Genomic DNA, 27,176 nt, shown 5'->3' on the forward strand with positions numbered 1-27,176 from the left:
CAATTAAAGACCAATCGAGAGTTATCAAAATGTCTAGAAAAATGTTTAGAATTTGATCATTTGTAATTCTGAGAATTGAACGTACATGCTATGCTAACAAAATCATCTACAAATGGAACAACTCAAACCTTCAATCTTTTCCTTCTTGAATTTTGTTAACTAAACTATACCTAAACAACAACAAAAACAACAAAGCCAAACAAATCCAGTATAACAATTTTTCCTCCTGACCAATAAGTTATTTGTTTTGGTATCTGGTCAATATAACACAAACATCACAGTACAATAACCCCAAAGTATATAAATAGATTATGAGATTGATCTACGGTTTGAATGAAAATACCTCCCTATAATAAATCTTTCAATATAGCAAATATAATTTATTTTATTTAAATAGATTGAATACCCAAACTGTTCTAGATTAGGAAATATAAAGGCAGAAGTGATGGGCACTCACCTTAGCTATCTGGACACACCAATTAAGCAATAGCTGGGATCCAATGTTATCCTTGTGTTCATGGACATAATCCAACAGGCAGCCATGGGGCATAAGCTGTGTAACCAGCTGAATGGTTGGGCTTAGACACACACCCAATAACCGGACTAAGTGTGGATGGTCCATACTTGCCATGATCAGAGCTTCCTAAGAGAAAAAAAATATAACAACATTATTTAAACTCAAAGTTCTTTATCATTATAGTTACTTGCCCTGTATTAATGGTGTTGATAATGATTTTGAAAATGTACTCTCACTCAATGGAATCAATTAAAAGTGAAAAGGCATTATTGTAGCTATTATATTTCTAAGGTGGTTTATTTCAAGTAAAATTAAATGAAAAATAGACTATACAAAATGGGAAATATTAGAATAACTGCATATAAAATTAATAGCAGTATTTTCTCTTTTGTAATATGAATAATGTTAGATTTTATTTACTGCCAAGTAAGTTGAAATTGAATCCTAATTATACTGTAGATTTTTAACCTTTGATCTTTGGTTCTAGAGTCCAATAATCTGTACAAATGCACTTAATGTATAAGGTGGCTCAGTTACAAATAAGGAGATTCAAAGTTAACTCATTCATTATTGGTGTGGATTCAGACAGCATACACAGGTGTAATTTATAAATTATAAATATCATTAGAAACAATTACAAACAGTATGCCTATTGTATATTTATGCAGAAAAATAAACATTTTAATAAGACATTTTGCTCCATAACTTTGCTTTCACTCAAATTTATTTCATTTTCAAAATTATAAGTGATGTTTATTCATAGAACCATAAAATTTGAAAGCTAGGCGAGATTGTACAAATTTGTGTACTCCAATTTTCTCATTTCATGAAGTGAGAAAACAGTTCTAAACTCATTTTCATAATCATAAAGGCAGCTTTGCTTAATGGAGATAAAGTGTGCACATATGATGGTTATTTAGCACATCCTAAAGTTAGCCTTCAATCAATAGTTATTTTAAGTATCTTTAGTCCAATTTGAATCTGATATGACTTTATACACACGCTCAGAGTGGGTGACACATCCATGGCAATTTATTATCAATCAGTTACTTATATGCAGGTATGAGATTGTTCATTGTACTATTCTTGAATATTTTTTGTAGCTTTGAAAAGTTTCAAACAAATACTTGAAGACAGAAAGCTATATTGAGCTTCTCTTTAAGACAGCATGGCAGATTGATATAAACATTTAGCTCCATTTCCTCTCCATTCTACCATTTTAACAACAAAGTAATTAATAAAAATCCAGAAACCAATAATCACAAGAAGAAATGAGGATGGAATGCTAAAAGTAGGAAGTGGGCTACTAGTAGTAATTGACTTAGCAAACATAAGAAATCTGAAGCCTAACTTAGTAGGGGGAAAACTGAAAAGAAATCCAATTTACCCCACTCGTTTACACACCAAAGCCTCAGTAGTGTTACACCACAAACCACTATACATACATGGAGCAGGAGGGACTGACTTCATCAGGATTTTTTCAAAGTCCATTTAGGATGCACTTAGACTACAGATCTCCTTCTCCCCTTCATCCTTAGGAGAGGCTAAACCAAAGGGACTGTGGACTGAATATCAGGCAATGGAAAGAGAAATACTCTGGTGAAAATAGTAAGATCATGTAAATTTATATATGGTGAAAGATGGGGCCATGCTCCAGTTTCTTCTCCCAAATGGAGCTATGATTTCAAACTTCTGGAAGTTTTGTTTAAACCTCAAATTCTACATCTAGCAAAATTTGAACCAAGTGAGTAAATATACAGACATATCTGTTCTTAAAAATAATTATCAGGGCTTCCCTGGTGGCGCAGTGGTTGAGAGTCCACCTGCCGATGCAGGGGACATGGGTTCGTGCCCCAGTCCGGGAAGATCCTACATGCCGTAGAGCAGCTGGGCCCATGAGCCATGGCCTCTGAGCCTGTGCGTCTGGAGCCTGTGCTCCACAACGGGAGAGGCCACAACAGTTATAGGCCCGCATACCGCAAAAAAAATTAAAAAAAAAAATTTAAAAATGATTATCTCACATTTCCTTTCGCTTTTAGATGTGCTCATTTAATAAAAGGTGGAAGGGAGTTAAAAAAGTACATTTAATTGAGGAAACAAGGAAATGACAGAAGGGATACTCCAGAATAAAAGCTATACAGAAGCCTGAGATAGTAACCAGTCCAGACTGGAGTAGGACATATTGCTCTGGAAAAGATGATGCAAGAAGATGGAATTGATAGAAAACCTAATGAGTTTAAAATACATTAAGAGTATACATATTTTCCTAGCAGAATCTGAACAACAAATTAGTGACAGATACGCAGAAAACTAAGCAAAAGTAAAATAAAGAAATGAATTTGAGGTAAAACACAAGATACACACAAGAAAAGAAAATCATCATAATTACTATAAAGCAGTGGTCCCTAACATTTTTAGCACCAGGGATCATTTTCCTGGAAGAAAGTTTTTCCATGGACCAGGGGCGGGCAGGGGGATGGCTCATGATGATTCAAGTGCATTACATTTATTGTGTACTTTATTATTATTATACTGTAATATATAATGAAATAATTATGCAACTCACCATAATGCAGAATCAGTGGGAGCCCTGAGCTTGTTTTCACTTGCCACTCAGTGACAGGGTTTTGATATGAGTCTGCAAACAATTGATTAACTCTAGTCTCTGTGCAGTCAAACCTCTCTGCTCATGATAATCTGTATTTGCAGCCGCTCCCCAGCACTAACATCACTGCCTCAGCCCCACCTCTGATCATCAGGCATTAGATTCTCATAAGGAGCGTGCAACCCAGATCGCTCACCTGTGCAGTTCACAGTAGGGTTTGCACTCCTATGAGAATCTAATGAAGCCACTGACCTATCAGGAGGCAGAGCTCAGGCAGTTATGCGAGTGATGGGGAGCGGCTGTAAATACAGATGAAGCTTCGCTCGCTCACCTGCCACTCACTTCCTGCTCTGTGGCCTGGTTCCTAACAGGCCATAGACCACTACAAGTCTGTGGCCTGGGGGTTGGGGACATCTGCTATAAAGCACAGCTGCAGCTGGGAGTCGTTATATAAACATAACAACATAAACATGAAACATTAATATAAGCAAATATCATATGACTATATTGGACAATGAAGAAAAGGAAGATATATTTCTGCAAGGTGGTGATGGGGAAGAAGTGAAGTACATTCCTGTTGTTCACAATGAAAAGTTAGTATATGATGCATAAAACTGAAAAATCAAGAGTTGACTGTGTAAGCATATTATTTAGATAGAGAGTTAAGTAAAAGAAGAAATTGCTGAAAATTGAAAGCGATTACTTGGTCAGTGTAAAATGGGGGCAGGGAAGGAAAAGAGGATCACTAGTGACTGCTGTCTTTCACCATTGTTAGCCTTGTAGGACATTATTCACTTTTAACCTCCACTACTATTTGAGTAGTGTTGAGTTCAGCTGAATCTAAAGATTATTCATAATTATGGGGTAAGTCTGACAGAGTATATAAATTTTTCTGGATCCAGCCAGGGTCTTATGTGAAATATAACATTTTATTTTTTGAAGAAGAAAGTGTGAGGCAGTATGAATACATGTCCAGAGAAGGTAGAGATATAAGGCTAAACAGAAAAAAATAAGCTGGTAAGGGGGTTTCAGCCTAACTCAAGGCACATTATTTTTGAGGCTTTTGTGGGCAGAACCTGAAATTGTTATTTTTCAGGTGGTTTCCAAGTAGATTAGGTCTTCCAATTCCTCCTTTCCCAGTAGCCCCAGGGAACCAGATGAGTCAGAGAACAAAGGAGAGCACTAGTTTCTCTGCCTCTTTGCTGAGCCCACCACCACTGCAACACCTTGAGAACTGGCAGCCCAGGAACCACTGTCCTTACCTCCAGCAAGGACAGTGTTATCCTCAGGTGGTACCAGTCAAATGGTCCTGAGGTAGGACCTCTCAGTGGCTCAGAGAAAAGAGAAGCTCCACATGGAGACCAGAGCTGGTGAGAAAAGACACTGTAGATACTACAGGGTGACTGCAACTGGGAGACTGTTGTGTAAGATCATATGAGACAGGCAGCCCTTCCCAAACTATTTGGGAAGACTTCCACTGAAGTTGGGAGTTTCTGCACAATTAGCAAAGCTAGAAATTTGAATTATTTCTACTAATATGGCTCTATTTGGATCCATGAGGTGGAAACATTTTGGTTTTGCTTCCTGTATATTTCAGTCAACATTTGAAATAAAGCAAACTAATGTACTTATAAGGAGAGTGCAAATAGAAACGTTAGCCAAGTTGCATTATCTATTATTTAATGTAGTATTTTTATTAAATAATTAAATAATAATTAACATTAATATTAAAAGCATAAACCAGAGGGTTCCTTCACTGAATTATGACATGCACACATATAAATATACACATAGACACCAACAAATAAGCAAAACATAATTAAATTAAATATCTAACTCAATCAAGTATCAAATTAGATATTTAATTAGATATTAAATATTAGATATCTGATTAAATTAAATGTATGCTAATTCCATTCTCTCTATTTCTATTCTGGTGGCTCTAGTTTTTCATGTCCATCAAATTGACCTAGGTTTATCATGATAAGGGTAGCTTTCCAAGCCCCACTCCCAGATAATCTGGTCTAGAAGTAAATCAGAATCTACATTTGTAGCAAGCTCCCTAGGAGAAATTACTGCAGGAAACATAGAACTTTGAGAGCCCCTGGAACATCTCCATCAAACGTATGTCTCTATCATCCATTGCAAAGGAAATAACATGCAACAGTTGTTTGATCCTCATTGTAACTCTAGGAAGCAAAGAAGGCAGCCATTCTCAGCTGTAACATAAGGAAGCCAAGGCTGAGAAGAATTACCGCCCCAGGTCATATGATGTGTAGGCAGAAGGATCAGTGTTAAGACTCGGGTTTTCTGATTCTTAGTACAGTGCTATTTCTTAGAACAGTAAACATACTGTAATTTTAAAATTTCCACTCTATCAGCACTTCGAACTGTAGATGCTTATCTTATTAACAAGAAGACAGCACCAAACACCTGACTTTAGCCATACCTGAGTGAATAGGGTCAAATTATATTGATACTTTAGCTCCTGAGGAGCAACTCAAGAAACAGATTTGCACCTACAGGTAAACTGCCATCACTTACAATATGCTATTAGAAAAAGCCAAAGAAAATATATTTCTCTGATTTCCTGTGAGTATTATTTGGTACAGGCCATTTCCTATGGTATAGAACATGATGAAATTTAAGGTAAAAGAAAGATTTTAAGGTTATTTCAGGTCTTCTTTTCCAGGAAGAAATACATAAACAAATTTTTTTCTTTTACAACTCAAGGAGTAATGATATTTCCATTCTAAATATGCATGTAAAAAGTTTACATCAGAAGAGTGTAAAAAAGTCCCATGAAAGTTCTCTTTTAAAAAATCTATTAGTAAGTCCTGGCAAAAAAAGCTGGGGTTGTATTAAGGAAAATTGCTCATCACACTACAAAGAGTATTTGAAACCAAACTGCAGAGTATTTGCATAACAGTTCTCTTTTTTTGAGAAAGAAAAGATGAACACGACGACACTAATTGTAGGTTTTATTTTTTCATAAAGGAAATAGCAGATGGCTTTTTTGGGAGATAGGGGAAGAAATAAAGAGAAGAGAATGTGGATTCATTTAGAGTGATGAGTAGGATGGAAAGGGAAAAAAATCAATATTTTAATAATGGAGTGTTAGGTTTCAATAAATTACTCTATGTTAAAATTAATAATGTCCTTTGTTACCTATCTCTGTGTGGGGCCTATGGAAGAAATTTTGGAATCTTTGCTGTTGTCACCAGAAAATGTCACCAAAGGCCACTGGAATACATACAAGTTGACAGGTATATTATCTATTTTTCCAGAAATGAAGTTATTTTCTGTCTTTCTTTTCCCTTTTGCTTTACAAAATTTTTCTTGTAGGTGAATTAGATAGTTTTCTCATTGGACAGAGAGGAAGACTGTAACAGGTGCTACACTGAAAACTATAAAGCAGAAACATTTTTCTTTACAATGAGTTCTGGTTTCAATAAGGACATTTTTTTTAAACTATCAAGGGATGACCAGGGCATAGATAAAAAGCTCTGAAGCATGTGTGCCATTATTCTCTAGCCTATGCTATTTGTACTTCTATTTCATTCTGAAGGAAAGACATTTCTGTACAATAATAAAAGTGAGCAATACCATTTGTCACACTAAGGCATCATTTTGCCCAGCCTTCAGATGTTACACCTTGCCACTTAAGCTTGTTTTCTCACTCATGCTAATTAGTAAATTCACAAAAAGAAAACAAAAAAACAAAAAACATATGGTCACTGAAAACTTATGGGCTATTCTGTTTCTGAAAAATGTTAACTTCAGCCAAACTTTCACTGTTTCATTATGTCTATGAACCATTAATTCAATACCCTCCAGCTGAAAATGGGGAAAATCTCATTGCATCAGGGATAAGGAATATTAAAAAAAGGGGGGATAGAGAGAAAGAAAGGATAAACAGTTAACACAGGCATATAAAATTGTGCTTAATGAAACTTTCAGCAGACTTATGAATGCTTAAAACAAATGTCTCTTCTAAAGATAGTGGGGGTGATGATGATGAAGAACAAAGGAGATAATAGTGATGGCAGTGATGAAAAATGAGATAAAGTTATTGGTCCATAATAATGTTTTACAAATCTGTTTTGCTGCAGATGGTACCCAGATAATAAAATTAATGAAATATGCATCTGTTCCCTCATGTCTAGAATACATAATAATTTACTAGTGCAAGTAGGTGAGCAGTAATTAGACTGAATTAATATGCCATCAGTTTAAGTGTGTCTACATTGCTCAGTGGCACTCCTTTCCAATCCCTGGTATCATTTTTGTGAACTTGAACAATCAAATCAGGAGCCTTCTAACTTTGGGAGTCAGCAGTTTTCCATCTCTGTTCTCCATCATTCACCCATTTGCTGGCTGAATTTTAGATCTACATATTACTTAACAATGCTACACAATTAAGACCTTTGTGAATAATTTTATACAAGGTAGAATTTTACTTTCTGACTGTGTTTTCTATCTTCCCCTTACCCCTAGTTATACTGAATTTCCCTCTATCCTTATTATATTTTCCTATCCTATGGTATACATTTATTCACTTAAAATATTTATTGAGGACCTGCTATGTGCCTAGCACTGTGATTGAAGCTTCTCTATCCTCATGAAGTTTTCATTCTCCTGGGAGAGGCAACCAATATACAGGAAAACCAAATAAATATAAAACAGATGTATAAATTGCATTAAGGGTTATGAAGAAAATAGTATTGCAATAGATAATAAAATGGTGGTGGCAGAGCTACTTTAGATAAGGGTAGTCAAAAAATGTGCCCTGAGATAAGAATTATGAGAAGTCAGATAGACAAATATGAAGAAAGAGACTAAGAGCTTGGCAAATTCTGGAAGCTCTGAGAATACCTATGTCTGGAATTTAGGAAGGGCTCCAATGGCATGAGATAAGATTGGAAATGTAGGTAGGGGCCAGACCATGAAAGACCTCTAAGTCACGGAAAGAAGACTGGATTTATTTTTAATAATTTAATTTTTTAATGCCTGCTTTCTGTTCTGCTTCACTTATCTCTCTCTTAGCCCGAACTCCAATGTTAACTATTATAATAAAGCATTTACCACCATCCTATAAGTTTTCCCTCTGATATTCCCATTTTGACACCCCTTGGCCAAAGACAACTCCCATCATTTGAATTCTCAAACTTTCCAATGTTGTTAGAGAAAAGCATAGATCATGGAGATTTGTCAAATCTCCTGACTTGATCCTCCAAAAATAGCCCTTGGTTTTAGTTTTTAATTTCTTATTGACTCTTTATTACATTTATTATGACCTGTATCTCTGAGCAGGGAAAAAACAAAAACAAAAACCAAAAAAAACCACTTTCTATTTTCACAATATTTACTCTGTAAAATGTGCTCTTGACATCTTTCCACTGTGTTCCTTTGGATAATTTTACCTTTGTTTATCTCTAGTATGACTTTATCTTCACTCCATATTGGCACATTCACTGTACCTACAAATATATTTAGATGTCCTATATTCTAAAAATGAAAGTTCCTTCAATTTTTCCACTTCACTACTTTGAGAATATTTTCTATTCTCATTGGCTATTTCTTCATTTTATAGTCCTTCGCTCCTTAGCGGTCTAGTTTTTCTGCAACATTCCTGCATTCTAACTATTCAAAGTACTCTTGAAAAAGTCACCAGTAACCTCCTTATCTCTAGTCAACAGGTTATTCCCTCATTCTTAAGATTTTCCTGAGACTCTGCATGCTTTTATCTCACTGACCACCATCCTCTTTTGAAAATCTCTCTGTGATTGGTGATAGCATTTTATTCTATCCTGAATCTTCAGTCTCTCTGAGTATTCTTATTACAGGTATTGGCACCTGCTTTTCCCTCCCATAACTTAAATGTGGAAATGCCATCATAGCTTTGTCCCTAATATTCTTTGCTTTCATCTGTAACCTCTTGCATCCTTATATCTTATAACTAAGAAATATGACAGAGTTATCAGAAACACATGGAGTCAACTGCAGAATTATGTGGTTTCTCAGGTTTAATAACATTGATATTTAAAAGATGGAAAGCAAAATCCAGCATGACCATATCCAAAATATCTGTGCAAAATATCTGTCAAAATATCCAGACATGAGAATTATGCTGTGCCCATATTCCAACCATTCTTTTCAACTCCTATAATTTCAACTGTCATCTCTGAGCAGAAACTAATAGGTCTTTATATAGGTTTAGTTACACTATTCCATTTTTATTTGACTTATTTGTTAAATGTCCACCATCTCTAATGTTTTCTCTGAGAGTAGTAATATTAGCTGATAATGTTATCAAACTCTTGTAGAGTGTATGGCTCTTAGTAAGGGGGCAATGCAGTTTTATTAATAAATAAACAGAAACTGTATTATAATCCCCCCTCCCATCCTACCTCATTTCAGGAATCAACACATATTCCAAGTGCCTTCTGGTCATCCTGATACAGATAAACTACTGGATATCAAATTTAAGACACAAAGTAAATTTCTTGATAAAAGCTTGTCTGCTAACTTTACCAATTTTGTAAATGTCAGAAACATTTTCTAATTTGGATTTTAAACCTTGGATTCATATTTGACATTGTCTTTTCTAATGTTTTCCATTCCACTCCATATCTAACATTGGATCAAGTCCCATTTATTATTTATTTCAGTGTAGCTCAAATCTGTATCCTTCCATGTTTCTTTTTATATATATATATATATATATATATACAGCAGGTTCTTATTAGTCATCAATTTTACACACATCAGTGTATGCATGTCAATCTCAGTCACCCAATTCATCACACCACCAGCACCACACACCCCGACGCTTTCCCCCTTTGGTGTCCTTACGTTTGTTCTCTACATCTGTGTCTCAATTTCTGACTTGAAAACCAGTTCATCTGTACCATTTTTCTAGGTTCCACATATGTGTTAATATACGATATTTGTTTTCCTCTTTCTGACTTACTTCACTCTGTATGAAACACTTTAGATCCATCTACGTCTCAACAAATGACGCAATTTCATTCCTTTTTATTGCTGAGCAATATTCCATTGTATATATATACCACTTCTTTATCCATTCGTCTGTTGATGGGCATTTAGGCTGCTTCCATGACCTGGCTATTGTAAATAGTGCTGTAATGAACATTTTGATACATGACTCTTATTGAATTATGGTTTTCTCAGGGTATATGCCCAAGTAGTGGGATTGCTGGGTCATATGGTAATTCTATTTTCAGTTTGTTAAGGATCCTCCATACTGTTCTCCATAGTGGCTGTATCAATTTACATAAACACCAACAGTGCAAGAGGGTTCCCTTTTCTCCACACCATCTCCAGCATTTGTTGTTTGTAGATTTTCCAATGATGCCCATTCAAACAGGTGTGAGGTGATACCTCATTGTAGTTTTGATTTGCATTTCTCTAATAATTAATGATGTTGAGCATCTTTCCATGTGCCTCTTGGCCATCTGTATGTCTTCTTTGGAGAAATGTCTATTTAGGTCTTCTGCCCTGGACTGGGTTGTTTGTTATTTTAATATTGAGCTGCATGAGCTGTTTATATACTTTGGAGATTATTCCTTTGTCCATTGATTTGTTTACAAATATTTTCTCCCATTCTGAGGGTTGTCTTTTCATCTTCTTTATGGTTTCCTTTGCTGTGCAAAAGCTTTGAAGTTTCATTAGGTCCCATTTGTTTATTTTTGTTTTTATTTCCGTTACTCTAGGAGGTGGATCAAAAAAGCTCTTGCTGTGATTTATGTCAAAGAGTGTTCTACCTATGTTTTCCTCTAAGACTTTTATAGTGTCTGGTCTACATTTAGGTCTCGAATCCATTTTGAGTTTATTTTTTTGTATGGTGTTAGGGAGTGTTCTAATTTCATTCCTTTACATGTAGCTGTCCAGTTTTCCCAGCATCACTTATGGAAGAGACAGTCTTTTCTCCATTGTATATCCTTGCCTCCTTTGTCATAGATTAGTTGACCATAGGTGCGTGGGTTTATCTCTGGGCTTTCTATCTTGTTCCATTGATCTATATTTCTGTTTTTGTGCCGGTACCATATTATCTTGATTACTGTAGCTTTGAAGTAGTCTGAAGTCAGGGAGTCTGATTCCTCCAGCTCCGTTTTATTTTCAACCAAGACTGCTTTGGTTATTCAGGGTCTTTTGTGGCTGCATATAAATTTTAAGTTTTTTGGTTCTAGTTCCATAAAAAATGCCATTGGTAATTTGATAAGGATTGCATTGAATCTGTAGATTGCTTTGGGTAGTATAGTCATTTTCACAATATTGATTCTTCCAATCCAAGAACATGGTATATCTCTCCATCTGTTGGTATCATCTTTAATTTCTTTCATCAGTGTCTTATAGTTTTCTGCATACAGGTCTTTTGTCTCCCTAGGTAGGTTTATTCCTAGGTATTTTATTCTTTTTGTTGCAATGGTAAATGGGAGTGTTTCCATAATTTCTCATTCAGATTTTTCATCATTAGTGTATAGGAATGCAAGAGATTTTTGTGCATTACTTTTGTATCCTGAAACTTTACAAAATTAATTGATTAGCTCTAGGAGTTTCCTGGTAGCATTTTTAGGATTCTCTATGTATAGTATCATGTCATCTGCAAACAGTGACAGTTTTACTTCTTCTTTTCCAATCTGTATTCCTTTTATTTCTTTTTCTTCTCTGATTACCAGGCTAGGACTTCCAAAACTATGTTGAATAACAGTGGTGAGAGTGGACATCCTTGTCTTGTTTCTGATATTAGAGGGAATGCTTTCAGTTTTTCTCCATTGAGAATGATGTTTGCTGTGGGTTTGTCATATGTGGCCTTTATTATGTTGAGGTAGGTTCCCTCTATGCCCACTTTCTGGAGAGTTTTTATCATAAATGGGTGTTGAATTTTGTCAAAAGCTTTTTCTGCCTCTACTGAGATGATCATATGGTTTTTATTTTTCAATTTGTTAATATGATGTATCACATTGATTGATATGCATATTTTGAAGAATCCTTGCATCCCTGGGAGAAATCCCACTTGATCATGGTGTATGATCCTTTTAATGTGTTGTTAGATTCCGTTTGCTAGTATTTTGTTGAGGATTTTTGCATCTATGTTCATCAATGATATGGGTCTGTAGTTTTCTTTTTTTGAAGTATCTTTGCCTGGTTTTGGAATCAGGGTGATGGTGGCCTCATAGAATAAGTTTGCGAGTGTTCCTTCCTCTGCAATTTTTTGGAAGAGTTTGAGAAGGACAGATGTTATCTCTTCTCTAAATTTTTGATAGAATTCACCTGTGAAGCCATCTGGTCCTGGACTTTTGTTTGTTGGAAGATTTTTAATCACAGTTTCAATTTCATTACTTGTGATTGGTCTGTTCATATTTTCTATTTCTTCCTGGTTCAGTCTTGGAAGGTTATACCTTTGTAAGAATTTGTCCTTTTCTTTCAGGTTGTCCATTTTATTGGCATAGAGTTGCTTGTAGTAGTCTCTTAGGATGCTTTGTATTTCTGTGGTGTCTGCTGTAACTTCTCCTTTTTCATTTCTAATTTTATTGACTTGAGTCCTCTCCCTTTTTTCTTGATGAGTCTGGCTAATGGTTTATCATTTTTGTTTATCTTCTCAAAGAAACAGCTTTGAGTTTTATTGATCTTTGCTATTGCTTTCTTTGTTTTTATTTCATTTATTTCTGCTCTGATATTTATGATTTCTTTCCTTCTGCTAACTTTGGATTTAGTTTGTTCTTCTTTGTCTAGCTCCTTTAGGTGCAAGGTTACATGTTTGTGTGAGATTTTTCTTATTTCTTGATGTATGCTTGTACAGGTATAAACTTGCCTCTTACAGCTGCTTTTGCTACATCCCATATGTTTTGGATCATTGTGTTTTCATTGCCATTTCTCTCGAGGTATCTTTTTATTTCCTCTTTTATTTCTTCAGTGATCCCTTGGTTATTTCATAACATATTGTTTAGCCTCTATGTGTTTGTTTTTTTTTCCCCCTGTAATTCATTTCTAATCTTATAGTGCTGATGTCAGAAGAGATGCTTGATATGATTTCAGTCTTCTTAAATTTATTGAGGCTTGATTTGTGACCCAAGATGTGATCTATCCTGGAGAATGTTCTGTGTGCACTTGAAAAGAAAGTGTAATCTGCTGTTTTTGGATGGAATGTTCTATAAATATCAATTAAATCTATTTGGTCTATTGTGTCATTTAAAGCTTCTGTTTCCTTATTTATTTTCATTTTGGATGATCTGTCCATTGGTGTAAGTGAGGTGTTAAAGTCTCCCACTATTATTATATTACTGTTGATTCCCTCTTTTATAGGTGTTAGCAGTTGCCTTATGTATTGTGGTGCTCCTGTGTTGGGTCCATATATATTTAGAATTGCTTTAACTTCTTCTTGGATTGATCCCTTGATTATTATGTAGTGTCCTTACTTGTCCTTTGTAACATTCTTTATTTTAAAGTGTATTTTATCTGATATGAGTATTGCTACTCCAGCTTTCTTTTGATTTCCATTTGCATGGAATATCTTTTTCCATTCCCTCACTTTCAGTCTGTATGTGTCCCTAGGTCTGAAGTGGGTCTCTTGTGGGCAGCATATATATGGGTCTTGTTTTGTATCCATTCAGCAAGCCTGTTACTTTTGGTTGGAGCATTTAATCCATTCACATTTAAGGTTATTATCGATATGTATGTTCCTATGACCATTCTCTTAATTGTTTTGGGTTTGTTTTTGTAGGTCCTTTTCTTCTCCTGTGTTTCCCACTTAGAGAAATTCCTTTAGCATTTGTTGTAGAGCTGGTTTGGTGGTGCTGAATTCTCTTAGCTTTTGCTTGTCTGTAAAGCTTTTGATTTCTCCATTGAATCTAAATGAGATCCTTGCCGGTTAGAGTAATCTTGGTTGTAGTTTCTTCCTTTTCATCATTTTAAGTATATCATGCCACTCCCTTCTGGCTTGCAGAATTTCTGCTGAGTAATTAGCTGTTACCCTTATGGGAGTTCCTTTGTACGTTATTTGTCATTTTTCCCTTGTTGCTTCCAATAATTTTTCTTAGTCTTTAATTTTTGCCAATTTGATTATTATGTGTCTCAGTGTGTTTCCCCTTGGGTTTATCCTGCATGGGACTCTCTGTGCTTCCTGGACTTGGGTAGCTATTTCCTTTCCCATGTTAGGGACATTTTCAACTATAATCTCTTCAAATATTTTCTCAGGTCCTTTCTCTCTCTCTTCTCCTTCTAGGACCCCTATAATGTGAATGTTGTTGCACTTGATGTTGTCCTAGAGGTCTCTTAGGCTGTCTTCATTTCTTTTCATTCTTTTTTTCTTTATTCTGTTCCACAGCAGTGAATTCCACCATTCTGTCTTCCAGGTCACTTATCCATTCTTCTGCCTCAGTTATTCTGCTCTTGATTCCTTCTAGTGTACTTTTCATTTCCGTTATTGTATTGTTCATCTATGTTTGTTTGTTCTTGGATTCTTCTAGGTCTTGTTAAACATTTCTTGCATCTTCTCAATTGTTGCCTCCATTCTTTTTCCGAGATCCTGGATCATCTTCACTGTCATTATTCTGAATTCTTTTTCTGGAAGGTTGCCTATCTCCATTTATTTGTTTTTCTGGGGTTTTATCTTGTTCCTTCATCTGGTACATAGCCCTCTGCCTTTTCATTTTGTGTATATTTCCGTGACTGTCGTTTCTGTTCCACAGGCTGCAGGACTGTAATTCTTCTTGCTTCTGCTGTCTGCCCTCTGCTAGTGTTGCGGGGGCCTCCTGCAAGGGCAGAGGGTGGCTGTGGCTCACCGTGGGGACAAGGATGCTGGCAGCAGAAGTTCTGGGAAGTACTCCTTGGTGTGAGCCCTCCTGTCCGCCATTAGCCCCACCAAAGAGCCTGTCCTTTCCATGTTCTTTTAACCTGACTCCTAGTTAAGTTCAGACTCACATTGCTGCTGTAAAAAGAATGCTGATTTTTCCATTAACTCCTGTGTGTTTTTGCTGTAACTTACAAAAAAAATCATTGGCATTTTTTTGGAGTCCTTCGTAGATACCCTTAGCCTTGCATGTACTCAATTAACATTTGTTGAGTTAAATTTGATATGTCAAAAAATGCAACACATTCTGTAATAAAGAAGGTTAGTTTATACTCCCAGTTATGATGCTAGTGATCTGTGGGATTAACCTGCATATTTCTCTTTGCCCCTCCAGAGCCATTCTCCATCCTTCTCCACTTTGCCATGTGCCCAGCAAAACTGACCCAAATGGATGACAACAGGCTACCTTTTCTCTGTATTGGTTTCATTTGCATTCAGCCAATAAAAATAAGCAGCAGAAGACTAAAGAGAGAAGCGAGTGAGGTTGGTATTTATCCCTCACCCCTCACTTCCCTGAAACCCTCTACAAGTCACAGTGGTAATCTTTCTCTTGCTCCTTCAGGCCTAGCAGTTCTGTTACTAGTCTCGAGACACTTCAACAATCTATGCTGGTGTTCCTCAACCCTGCCTATAGCTTTATAAACCCCTTTGCTAAACTTCTTCCATTATTCCAACTTAATATACCATGTGTTTCCTGTTGGGGTTATTCTGATTAGGTAAATTTGGGCAAGTCACATAACCTAAAACTTATTTGTTAAATGACCGATTTAAGTCACTGTTGGGCAAAAAATGGCATGTGTGCTACACCAGCACTCCCTCCCCTTGCCCATGGCAGAGACTGCTAAGCAATCATTGTGATGTGCTGATAATGAATCCCCAAATATGCCCACATCTTAATCCCAGGAACCTGTGAATCTTACCATATTTGGATAAAGGGTCTGTACAGATATGATTAAGTTAGGGATTTCAAGATGAGGAGACCATCTTGGATTATCTGGGTGGGCCCTCAATGCCCTCACAACTATCCTTATAAGAGAAAGGCATAGGGAGATTAGATACAGATACCAGAGGAGTCAGAGGTGAGAGTGACGCTTCCACAAGCTACAGAGCATATGCAGCCACCAGACACTGGAGGAGGCAAGAAACAGATTTTCCTTTAGAGCTTCTGAAAAGCATGCAGCCCTACCAACGCCTTGATTTCAGAAGTCTGGCTTCCAGAAACTTGCTATAATGTTTCTGTGAAGTCAACAACACCTGTGGTAGATTGTTACAGCAAACAAGGGAAACTAATACAATTACTGCATTCCTGCAAGGACTGGATGAGGACTCAAAATGCCTCTCTATCTAATGTTTTAGGCAATAAAAAACAACATATTGGAAGATGAAGGTGAGATTTAAACATTGTTGTCTTGATTTTATACATAGTTTTACAATTAATGTTGCTGCCAAACCTTTTTTTTTAGTTTGGATGTACTATATTGGTCTAATCTAAATGATGCAGATACTTTTAACTCATTTAAAAATTAACATATATATATATATATATATGTAATAGCCAAATGATATAGTATAGGCAAAGAGCTTATCAGTGTCTAGTAGACTCTTAAAAATGTTAGTTATGTTTACATTTGTATTAAACTAATTATATTTGAAGGGAGTGAAATCATTGAGTAGTAAAGGCATAGCCAGGAGTCTGGAAAAAAAAAACTGCAGCCCCAGGGTAAGTGGGCACTTTGATCTTTTTTCAAGTCTAGTAGGGCCATTTGGAATAAAACGTAGGTAAATTGACCAAAAAATATTTTTTTCTGTCAGCCCTTTATAAGCTATTCTTTTCCTATTTAAGCCCATGGAGAGTTGGAAACATCTCTTCCTACTTTCAACATAAAGGTAATCATGAAACATTAGGAGAAGGCCAAAGGTAGCTTAAGGAGTTGCAAGAGAACTTCAAGGACAATACAAATTTGTTCTGTAACAAATAGTAACCACAATAACAGTAATAACAGTAAATAGCAATTTGGGTTAAAGTAGATGATAAAGACTAAGAGGTACTGGTGAATGCTTATAGCTACGGCAGAGACAATTGCTTACTGATTAATCTTAGCAAAGTTACAGAAAGAGATGCACAAAGGTGTCTGCAATTAACCATTCAGGACTGATATAGAAGAACAAGCTCAGCAAGGTCCAGCATGGATCTTCTGAGAGGACACTGCAAACTTCTGTAAAGAATGAAAACATCAACTTCCTAGAATCAGTATAAATCATCTGAGGCTATAGAGTCTAAAACTAGGGAGGAAGGAATAATTATTAGCTCCCAAATAGTGTCTACTGCTTTCATTTTTTTTCTCTCTATAAATGAAAATCAATTTTTATAAGGTTATTTGATCAGTTGAGTAATCCCTGTCTTTAGTTCCCCTATAGCTTTCTAGTTTTTAGTGAACATAGTCTCTCTAAAGTCACCTATTCAAGAATTTCATCAGATCATAATAACTGCTGCTTGTTGTTGAATTCTACCTGGCACAATGCTACTGATTTTCCATATGAACATAATTAGTTCTCAGGACAAACTTGTCCAACAGGTATTATTATATCAATTAACTGATAAGGAGCGTAGTTTAAAAAGGGGAAGCAGGGCTTCCCTGGTGGCGCAGTGGTTGAGAGTCCGCCTGCCGATGCAGGGGACACGGGTTCGTGCCCCTATCCCGGAAGATCCCACATGCCGCGGAGCGGCTGGGCCCGCGAGCCATGGCCGCGGAGCCTGTGTGTCCGGAGCCTGTGCTCCGCAACGGGAGAGGCCACAGCAGTGAGAGGCCCGCGTACAGCAAAAAAAAAAAAAAAAAAAAAAAAAAAGGGGAAGCAATCGGCCCAGATCCTAAAGTTAGTAAGTAGCCAAGTTGAGATTTGAACCTGGTTCCCATTGTATCCGCAGCCAAGACTGTCTCTACCATGATGTCTCCTCAGGAGTTGTTGATGTCAGGTAATCAGGAGGACTCAGCTGATTTTGTAGTCATTATCTTAGTATCCTAACAGGAACTATCACTGATAAGATCAACCTATTAATGGAAACTTTATGAAGTGACATTCTAACAGGTACTTTTTTTTTGATAAGTCACCTAAGCACAATTTATCCTCAACTACTTAAAATTAATCCTCCTATTGTAAAATGCTGAATAACCTTTGCAGGAAGGGACAAAAACTAACTCACATCTTTATTCTCATTTCTGTGCAGGAGAACTTGATTCTAGGAGTCTCAATCAATATATTTAAAAATTAAATTTGACTTAAAATAGATGAGAATCTAGTAATTTTGGTAATAGCTCTCATTTAATTGCTTAGGACTTCATGATTTGCTATTTTGTATAATTTGGGGAATTCTGTTTTCCTAGATACTGCACATTCTCCAAAGGAAGACACCTATTGTGTTTCTAATTTACAAGAAGAATCTGTTAATTAATCCCAATTATATTAAAGGCATAGAACAACAAACAACCAAATAAAATTAGGAAAACCCTCCCTTAAAAACTAATAAAATATCTTAAATATACTTCTGGTAAAAGAGCAGGCTGAATTGTGTTCTTTATGATTCATTCAAGATAAATTACTGAGTGACTTTAATTAAATCTCCATTTTTCAGTTACTAGTCTCATGTTCATATAGGATAATTCACACATAGAAATCATTTGTCCTATCATTTATTTCTTTCTTATCTCCTCTACTTTTTATAATGAACTTAATTATTGCCATCAGATATATTAAATTTTGAAACCATGATTTATATGCAAGTTCTTATATTAAATATTCATGTCAATGTTATTTTAATATTCTACACTGATCCAGAGTCAAGAGTATTCAGTTAGAGGCAATCACTGGTAAAAATCTGCATTAATGTTATTGATGTTTCTATGTTTTTAATATAGTAGCAGTAAATAATATTACCACCTGTTGCAAAAGGAGTTATAATAAACCCTGTAAGAAAATATATGGTGTTACACAAGACCCCTATTGCTAATGTCTTTGCTTCAGGAGGCTCTGAGTCAAAGGAATGTGTGGTTTTGTGGCTAGACACACACTGTGTAAGGGTTAGAAAGTGGCAGTGGAAAAAGGAGTACCTCACAAAGAATCTCTGCCAGAAGGCCTCCAATCCTGACTTGGCATTTGAAACGAGCCACTGAAAATTAACCAATATTTTAGAAATGGAATGGTAACTGAGATTTCTATAATGACTGCCCTCAGAAAAGTCAATTCATGGCCATTATATTCATCATCAGAAAACTCAAACAGTACTGCAGAGCACTATAAGGGTTATTTTGTTAAATATTACCTTATTAATATCAGTATGGAGTTTAGGAGTATTCATAGGAAATAGCTAGTCATTCTTTCATTCATTCATTAACTCATGCCCATTATTGATTGAAGTTTACTCTATACACTCCACTAGGATGCAAAAATTAAAAAGACATATATCCTACTCATAAATAGAGGATATCCTAGAAGTTTTTAAATTTTAGTAAAAATAGATTATGAACATTAATAACAGTTATGATGAATATTTATGATCTAAGATTCCTATAACAATTTATGGAAGACAGAGATTATCTTCTAACTGAATGCAGGAAAAAAAAAAGAAAAGCTTTGTTGAGAAGAAAAACATGAGTGTGGATATCACTATGTGGGAAGAACATGTTATAAAAGAATAAATAACATGGGTTGGGTGGTGTGATGAGGAGAAAGAGGTATGAACACTGATTCATGCAAAACTTCTTTCCAGAGTGTGCTCTTTTACTAGTTAACATGATAAGAAGCAAGTCATTCACCCTGGCAAAACCTCAGTTTCCTCTGCTGTATATAGCTGAGGATCAATAATACTCATCTTATGTAACAACAATTTCACATAATATATAGGAAAGGGTCTAGCACAGGGGCTGGTACATATCAGTTATCCAATATAACTAATTCCTTTCCTTCTAAAATTAAGAAAGTGGTAAAGTGTCATATGCATGGGGAATACAATTAGATCTGCTTATAGGGAGCATCTGGCACATGACAGAACAGTAAGGAATAAAGCTGGAAAGGGAGGCTGGTACTAGGGCTTGTAGGAGTTTAAATGATAGGCTGACGTTTGGATTTGATTCTGTCAAAATCCTTGATCAAGAAACTCACATATTCTGGCAGCACTGTCCCCAGGATAAATCCTAGGGAAATGGTCTGAAAGCCAAGAGATGAGGAAGCTGCTGTCCATGAATAAGGTAATGAGATTTTAACACACTGCATCCTTAGGAATCTGAAATAAATGCCTAGCTTGCCAAACACCTTTTTAAAAAGGGTCTTCAGGTTTTGTATTTTGTGATCTGGGCTGGGGTTTCCTACTTTACACTAAAAAAAAAATCCTTCAGTAAGTTACAGAGAATATTGAGGAGTTTGTCCTGTGGATGATAAAAACCTGATATACAAGTCAAGATAAAAAACCTTGCCCCCCCCTTCTTTCTGGAAGGAGAGATTCTCTTTTACTTCTCCTTCCCTGCAGTAGGAAAGGATTTGCATCCAATATGAATACAATTTTGCTTCTCAGCGTCTCTTTCTTCTTTTCATTCCCACAACTCATTGTACTTTCCTCATAATCCACTTTACCCCATGGCATCATTTTTTTTTCCACCAAATTTTATGACAATATTGGTCAGTCTGGTTCATTGCCATGGTCACACAATTTCTCTGCCTAATACAGGCATTAACAATTACTCTCTGACTTTCTACCAAACAATTCTGAAAAGAACAAAAGAAATTACAGTATTCAATAGTCAGTGGAATGTCTAACAATCTCTCAGTTCTTTATAGATATATATGGGGACAGCTTTTTTGAGGGAAGGTGCAGTGACTTTTGTCTGTAGTCTCTATTAATTGTTGCCATGTTGTTTTCCTATCTCTTATGTGGGGATGTAACAAACTCTGAGGTTAGTCTACTAATCTTTTCTCTTCTTGATCCTTTACATTATTGTAGCTTCCAGAATTTCTGAAGCCCCTGTGCAAATATTATCTACATTTTAAAGTTCTGATGGCCATGACATCAGTCCTTCTGCCAAGAACCTGACTGAACTGAGATGGAACTGGTACTAGGAGCTAAATATCATTTTTGAGAGTTAAAAAATCAAAATTTAAAGTCACCAGTCATGATTATGAAAATTTTGTATTATTAGAAAATGCCTCTGTGGCACTTAAACTATCAAGAATTATTTGCTTCAGTCTGTTTCATCAGAGGAACCAGAAAATTATTATTTATGATAATACATAGGTTACTTAGATTAAAAGTAACAGAATTCATATATTCAGAGTAATTATTCATCAAATCTTCAAATGGTATGCAAGACCCACTCAAAAAATAAATTCTTCATTTTTTAGGTATTTTAATTGAAATTTATATAAATTAAAATTCACAGATGTGTTAAAACATGTACTGGAACATCATAACCTGATATTTATTTCAATTTTTAAAATCATAGTATAGAGAAAGCAAGTTTTATAAGGTACTTCTAAACCAATTTCAGTGATTTTTAAGTTCAAATTATGCAATTAAATGTTAAGTGTGATTAAAGAAGCAATACACTTGAGGATATCGGCAATATCAGTACAGAGTTATGGTGCTTTTTAGCATTAAAGCATTTTTGTACATCTAATATATTTTCTTTGGAAATGTGATGGAAATATTTAAATAGTTCATTTAGTAGTTATCAGATGACTTTAGATGGCTTTGAAAATAAATACAGATATTGTGGTTATGAGCTAAGAGTTTTTAATGGTAAAGTGTGCTTCTCAGAAGAAAAATGTCAAATAATGAAAAAATTTGATCAACAAGCAAAGATTTACTTAACACTTAATATGTATTCAAGTTAAATTATAAAAATAAGAATGAATTGCATATAACATGACATGCATAAATAGTTTCATTTCATAAACTTTCATGTTTTCAGTGACATTGCAGATTTTTAAAAAAATTGTTATTATTCCTTACAGTGTGACAAGTATTTTTCAAACCGTACCATTGGGAGATGGAATGATTGAGAGGAATGAATTTCAATAATTTATTTTTTTAATTTTATAACAAGCTCTGGTAAATAGAAGCCAGAGCCAAACACATAAAAAAAGAAATCACAAGTATTTATTGAAATATCATTTAGGAATTATTTATATTCCCAAGATTTTGAGAGGAGAGTATAATAAATTATATTTTTGAAATAAATTATGTTTCTGTATTTTAATAGTTATATTTTCTAAAATAAAAATAAACTATTCAACAATGTATGCATCATAAAAAGTTAGAATATAGTGATTATTTGCAACAAATTAATATCTGTAGAACTGTATTCTATCTCTTAAACTTTAAAAAATATAAGAGAAATAAAATCTTAAAAAATATTTCTGTAGATATGACATGGTAATATAAACAATGTAATTGATGAGCAGAGAGATTAGAGAGGGGTGACAGTGGTAATTTTTCATCAACTATACTAATTTAAAATATTTTCTATTTGTTTCTGAATTCGAAAAATGCTCACTAGAAACAAGAAAGAAATTATTCTTTTGAATTTGCTCCCTAGGTTTTATTTAACAGTGGAATTCAAACAATTTAAAAGGCAATTTGAACTTCTATTTTTCATTTGACTATTCATTTTCTTGAGAAGAGTAAAAAAATATATTATGAAAAGAAAGATACTATACTAGATATTTTCCTTTCCCCATTAATTTAAAAGTAATTGCAAGAACAAATGTCATGCCTAGTGTGTGTGTCTGAATGACCTCAAGGAAGATTCAATTACAAACTGATATGTTTCAACACACATAGCTTGAATACTTAATTCAGATGTACCTCCAAAAGGAAACATCTCTTTGGTTTTGTTAAATGCACAACAGGTTTCAGCTGAGCCAGTAATTTTCAAATATATTTGTATTATTTCTTAGCATTTGGTGTGTTTCTGCTTGTAATTCCTAGGCGCACATGTAAAATACTTGATGTTAAAGATGAGCAACTCACTGAGTAAATGGTCATTTGTACTTTTAAAAATAAAATGTTCATTAAGAACATGAGAGTGGAGTACCAATATGGTTAATAGAATAACATATACTCTAAATGCTAGGACTAATCTGTTTAATATTTATCAATCCAAATGTGTAAGTCTAGCACTCCTTTCTAGATCCCTGGAAAGGGTGTGATATATTTTAATTAAAATCATAGATCAAAATGGAACACAGGACTAGTTTTCTGTACTACTGAATTTTAAACATTTGCCCAGAAATTTGGCATATAAAGATTAAAATTACATAATATATGTGAATAAGAAACACAAAATCATACTTCATGTTTAAGTACTCATAAAGAAAAATGTGGATACATGTATCCTGATGTTAAGTGTATATATAAACATATATAATTATATATATATATATATATAAAACATATGTATATTTTATATATGTGTATATATAATATATAAATTAAAGCCACTTATTTCACTCTCTTCCTCCTAACATTATACATACACAGATACATTTATGTTTTTTTCTAAATATTTTAGCTGTACTTTAATTATTTGTGGTATTTAGAGCTTTTTTTACTAAATGAAATGAAATTCTTTCATCATTATATTTCACATTAATATAATGCATCTCTAAAAAAATTGTAATGATGAGGCAGTAAGCCAAGCCTATAAACTTACTTATGAAATAGGAAAAAAAAAAGGACATAGGTGTATAAATACATTCAATTTCATGAAAATGTGTTATTTCGAAGGCTATGTGTACTAAGATTTCATAATTAAATAAAATTAATTAAAAATTAAATCAATATTAATTTATTCACAATTGACAGCAAAAACAAGGAAAAAATGCCTTTGGGGATTTACAACTTTTAAAAATCAGAGCATTTAAGTATTAAATTAGATATGTTTAATTATTAAATCATTTTATTAATTTCACTATGATTTTAAAAATTTTCAATGCAATTTACAATTATTCACAAAGAGCCTGAATGTATATAATGACATGAACAGGTAAATTGAGAAATTAAACATTTGAAGAAATATGTTTTTGAGAAAATGTTTTCTAAAAATATATAGTACATTAGAATAAAGTAAAGCAAATGCATGTGCCTAACTGTCATTATTCAGGCTCAGACTCTATTCTCAAATGCTTAACAAATATAAGTATTTGTGCTTATAAATATTATAGAAAAATAATTCAAAAATAAAAAGAAGATTATTAAAGTCAACTCTCAGCTTCTGTGTCAATGAAAAGTTATCCTTGGTGAAAATAATCAAAGTTGTGGATTTTCAGTTTACTGGGGCTGGGATTATCATTTTAAGCAACAAAATACTTAAATTTCTGTAGCTTATCTTTGTCATAATTAGTCAAAGTTCAAGAAATTTACATCAAAATATGTCCCGCCTAGGGTTTCCCGGGTGGCGCAGTGGTTGGGAGTCTGCCTGCCGATGCAGGGGCAGGGGGCGCGGGTTCGTGCCTCGGTCTGGGAGGATCCCACATGCCACAGAGAGGCTGGGCCCGTGGGCCATGGCCACTGGGCCTGCGCATCCAGAGCCTGTGCTCCACGGCGGGAGGGGCCGCAACAGTGAGAGGCCCGTGTACGGCAAAAAAAAAAAAAAAAAAGTCCCACCTTGTTTCTAATATCTCTTAACCCCTTCAAATGTGGTGAAGCAGAATTTCATAAGTGAAATTTTGAAAGCAATAAACCTATGCAAAATTAAAATGTTGGGAATTGCTTTCTAGCCAACACACAACATTCAGCAGACAAAAAAGAATATATTAATAAATTTGACTTTAAAATAATTAGGTACATTATGATATATCATAAAGGCATTAAAAGCCAAATAACAAAGAGGAAAAATATTTGCAACACTTATCATAGGTGCTAATCTCTCTAATATATGAAGAGTTTATAGAAATTAAGAAGCAAAAGACAACCAACTGAATTAAGAAAAAGTAAAGTCATGAAAAGATAATGCATAGAAAAAGAAATATAGAATTGTGCTGTCTAATTCACAGTAAAAGAAATGCAGGTTAAACGTACACTGGAAGTACTAAAAAATACTGATATTGTTCTGGACAGCATTGGTTTTTTTTGGTTCTCACTATATTTTGTAGTGAGAAACACTTTATTGTTCCTTCCAGAATATTTCTTTTTATTTCTCCTCTATTTGGTCCTAGAGAATCCATATATGAGCTCTACTCCTTCTACAAACATTCCCCAGAAAACACATAATTCCTAGAGGATTGTGTTTGAGTCTATTTTGGTTTCTTTTTAATTGCTGAGTCAAGGATCTCTATCAATTCAAAACTATAGCAAAACTTAAGGATGTACAGATACACATTTTGTCTTGACTTTAGCTTTTCATCTCTCATATAGAATACACCATAGTCAGTCCCACTTATACTGATGAAAATCATCAGTTCAAGATTCATCTTTTTTATCTATTCAGCTAATATATATTGGGTGTTGTTAGGGGCTGAATTGTTTCTCACCCCCCTTACCCTCCCCCCCAAAAATGATATATTGAAGTCCTAAACCCCAGTATCTCAGAGTGTGACTTTATTTGATAATAGAGTTGTTGCAGATATAACTAGTTAAGATGAGGTCATACTGGAGTAGGGCATGCCTCTAATCCAACGTGACTGGTGTCTTTGTAAGAAGATGGCCATATGAAGACAGAGATACAGAAAGAATGCCATGTGAAGACAAGGACTAGAGTGATCCATCTACAAGCCAAGAATTGCCTGGGGTTACCAGAAGCTGGGAGATGTAGGAAAGATCCACCCCTAGAGACTTCCAAAGGAGCATGGCCCTTGCCAATACCTTGATATTGGACTTCCAGCTTCAAGAATTGTGAGAGGATAAATTTTTGTTGTTTTATACAAACAAACAAAAGAAAGCATCGTGCAATATCATTTGCTACTTTTCAATTTGGAAAAACATCCAAAGATTTGATAAAACCCTGTCCTCTATTACATAGGCCTTGGGACATATAGTGTTGGAGCCAACAAATGTTGGCATAAATCACTGGTGGAAATGCCAAATGGAACAACCTGTATGGATGATAATTTGATTTTAACTATAAAATGACAGATGTATTTACCTTTTGAACTGGGAATTGCACTCTTGGAAATTCATCCTGCAGATATACATTCACACATATATAACACAGGTTCTTCATTGTGGCATTGTTTGTGGTAGCAAAAATCTGGAAATCACCCTCTAGCGATAAGCACAAGTTAAATAAACTGTTGTATAGCCTCAGAGTGTAATGATCTGCAGATGTTACAAAGAATTTGAAAGTACTATATGTTCTGAGGAAGTGATCTTTTCTTTATTTCTTTAGGTTTACTTTTTAATTAAAATGCAATATCTAGATCAAAAAAAATGTCTCAGTCTGAAGATAATTTTCTAGGGTCAATTTGAAAAAAAATATAAGAATAACAGCAAGTCTAAAAACATAAATCTAGTTAACATTTCTAGGACTTAAAAGTGAATGCCCACATGTTTTCTTAAATCAACTCAGATCTCATTCAAAACAAATTTGTAGTCCTTCTGAGTAGCTCTGATGACTTAACTATCTGTGTATTCTTCCCTATTCATACTGTACACTTCTACACAAAAATATGTTCCCTCAGATCCAACTTTTAAGCCCCAGGAGCAATGATCTAATTAAGTATTGATAGTACAGAATGATTTGTAACTGAGACTATATATCAAAATGACTAGGTATATTTTTAATTATGTCAGTCAAAAATTTTTTTAAATCTATTGTCCAAACTAAATTCCAAATTGATCACTAAGTGAAATACCCATCATAAAGCTGATTACTATTGTATAGTTATGTTCAAAATGTCAGTTTTAAATTTAGCCCTATTAAAGTTATCAAAGTTCAATCATCAGAACAGAGCATCTGATCAATTTGTGACCACAGTGGTTAGCATTCATTTCTGAATTATCATTGTAGAAACTAATAATTGAGTCAATAGGTATAATTCCAAATTATTGAGCTACAATTATGAGATGTTAATGATGTTATCCATTTTTGAATACACACATATATTGTTTATAGGATAGAAATTTTAGTAGAAAAATGGGATGAATATGTAATCAAAATAGTGTACTCAGAACAAAGAAGCGTTCTTATGCT

General features: G+C 34.6%; 1 protein-coding gene across 2 annotated transcripts in view; it reads right to left on the reverse strand.

Moving 5' to 3' along the window:
* The window catches only part of ERBB4 (erb-b2 receptor tyrosine kinase 4), a gene marked incomplete at both ends in the record, with an annotated part of 1,145,028 nt that overhangs the window by 174,789 nt on the left and 943,063 nt on the right, over positions 1 to 27,176 (reverse strand). For both annotated transcript variants that reach the window (XM_081242707.1, XM_081242706.1), the window contains one exon: positions 458 to 643. In XM_081242707.1, the coding sequence (XP_081098833.1) occupies positions 458 to 643 (186 nt within the window). The remainder of the gene's footprint in view (positions 1 to 457; positions 644 to 27,176) is intronic.

The sequence above is a fragment of the Mesoplodon bidens genome (assembly GCF_964165515.1).
Source record: "Mesoplodon bidens genome assembly, chromosome: 8".
NCBI lineage: Eukaryota > Metazoa > Chordata > Mammalia > Artiodactyla > Ziphiidae > Mesoplodon > Mesoplodon bidens.